Here is a 1695-nt window from a genome sequence, read left to right as displayed (position 1 = left end):
TTCAGTCATTTGACTGCGGCCATGCTGGAGCACTGCCTTTAGTCGAGCAAATCGGCCCCAGGACTTATTCTTTGTAAGCCTAGTACTTATTTTATCGGTCTCTTTTGCCAAACTGCTAAGTTACGGGGACATAAACACACCATCATTGGTTGTCAAGCGATGTTGGGGGGACAAACACAGACACACAAACATATACACACACATACATATATATACATACATACATATATACGACAGGCTTCTTTCAGTTTCTGTCTACCAAATCCGCTCACAAGGCTTTGGTCAGCCCGAGGCTATAGTGGAAGACACTTGACCAAGGTGCCATGCAGTGGGACTGAACCCGGAACCATGTGGTTGGTAATCATGCTATTTACCACACAGCCACTCCTGCGCTTATAACTGTATAAAAATTTTAAAAAATATTTCATGAATTGTATAAGAAGTTTATTGCAGATAAATTTTAGCAACAAAATCTTATATGGAGCCCTAAGGGCCATATGGACCCTGGTTGAGAACCACTGCTATAGATACAGAATATATACAAAAATGGGTTGTTCATAAGGGGGCATACCTATAAACATAGTCCTGCTGGATCAGGGCTGTCCTGGGCAGTAGCCTAGCTGGAGTTGGAGGGGTCCATCCTTTTAGGTAGGGAGGGGGAGCACTTTGGGGCATATTGTATAAGCTTGTATAGGCTTGAGAACACAGTGGGGAGGGGGCATGATGGGGAAGAAGCCTGATGAGTAGTGGACCTGACAGGGAGGGGGCCTGACGGGGAGGGGGCCTGATGGGTAGGGGACACAAACTTAAGGACAGCCTCAGACAGCATGTACTCTAGTTACACCAAAGGACCTGAGATTAAACAGCAACATTATACTACAGTACCTAACAGTGTGCCCCAACATGGTTGCTGGAAATAGCAGTCAAATCTTCCTCATATAGAAAGAAAAATAGAAAGAAAAAGAAAAAGAATAAGGAAAAAGAGAAAAAAATGAAGAATTGTCCATACCTGTTCACATAACTCCTTAACGGCTGTAAGGTTTCCACTAATACAGGCCAAATGAAGTGGTGTTTGACCATAGTTATCTTTGCGGCGTGGACAAAAACCAGAGTAAATGAGCAATCGCATCAACTCGGAGTAACCTGAAAAAACAAAATATCAATAACATTAAAAATCATTTCAAATTTTGGCACAAAGCCAGTAATTTTTAGGGGGAAGGGGTTAAGTCGATTACATCGATCCCAGGGCTTAACTGGTACTTATTTTACCAACCTTGAAAGAATGAAAGTCAAAGTTGATTTTGGCGATTGTATGGGATCCAAGCACTACAACACCGATGGAAGAAATGTGTGGATTGGAAGGGCGGTTTTCACTTCCTCGTCACTGGAATAATGTTTGCCTCTCAAACCCTCTTTCATGGCGCTGAAGAGATGATAGTCTGAAGGCGCTAAATCTGGTGAGTGTGGAGGTAGTGAAGAAGTGGCTCAAAAGAACAGTCAACAGAATTTTACAGGGCAGGGATACATGCTCTCATTCAAAGGTGGAACATTGCTGTTGAGAGAAACAGTGACTATGTTGAGAAGTAGGGATGTGATCCACAGAGGACCAGCTTCATTTTGATGTATGATACATGTTCCTGTGTTGGTAATTATACCTGTCCTAAACAAAATGGCATTACTTTTCGACTCACCCTC

At 42.7% G+C, this 1695-nt stretch overlaps 1 protein-coding gene across 1 annotated transcript in view; it reads right to left on the bottom strand.

The window, feature by feature from the left end:
- LOC106873373 (uncharacterized) overlaps positions 1-1695 on the bottom strand; it is a gene marked incomplete at both ends in the record, with an annotated part of 118917 nt that overhangs the window by 97268 nt on the left and 19954 nt on the right. Inside the window, one exon of the mRNA XM_014920704.2 lies at positions 1010-1143. Coding sequence (XP_014776190.2) covers positions 1010-1143 — 134 coding nt within the window. The remainder of the gene's footprint in view (positions 1-1009; positions 1144-1695) is intronic.

Source organism: Octopus bimaculoides, chromosome 7 (genome assembly GCF_001194135.2).
Source record: "Octopus bimaculoides isolate UCB-OBI-ISO-001 chromosome 7, ASM119413v2, whole genome shotgun sequence".
Classification (NCBI taxonomy): Eukaryota; Metazoa; Mollusca; class Cephalopoda; order Octopoda; family Octopodidae; genus Octopus; species Octopus bimaculoides.
This window is presented reverse-complemented; position numbering and strand designations above follow the sequence as displayed.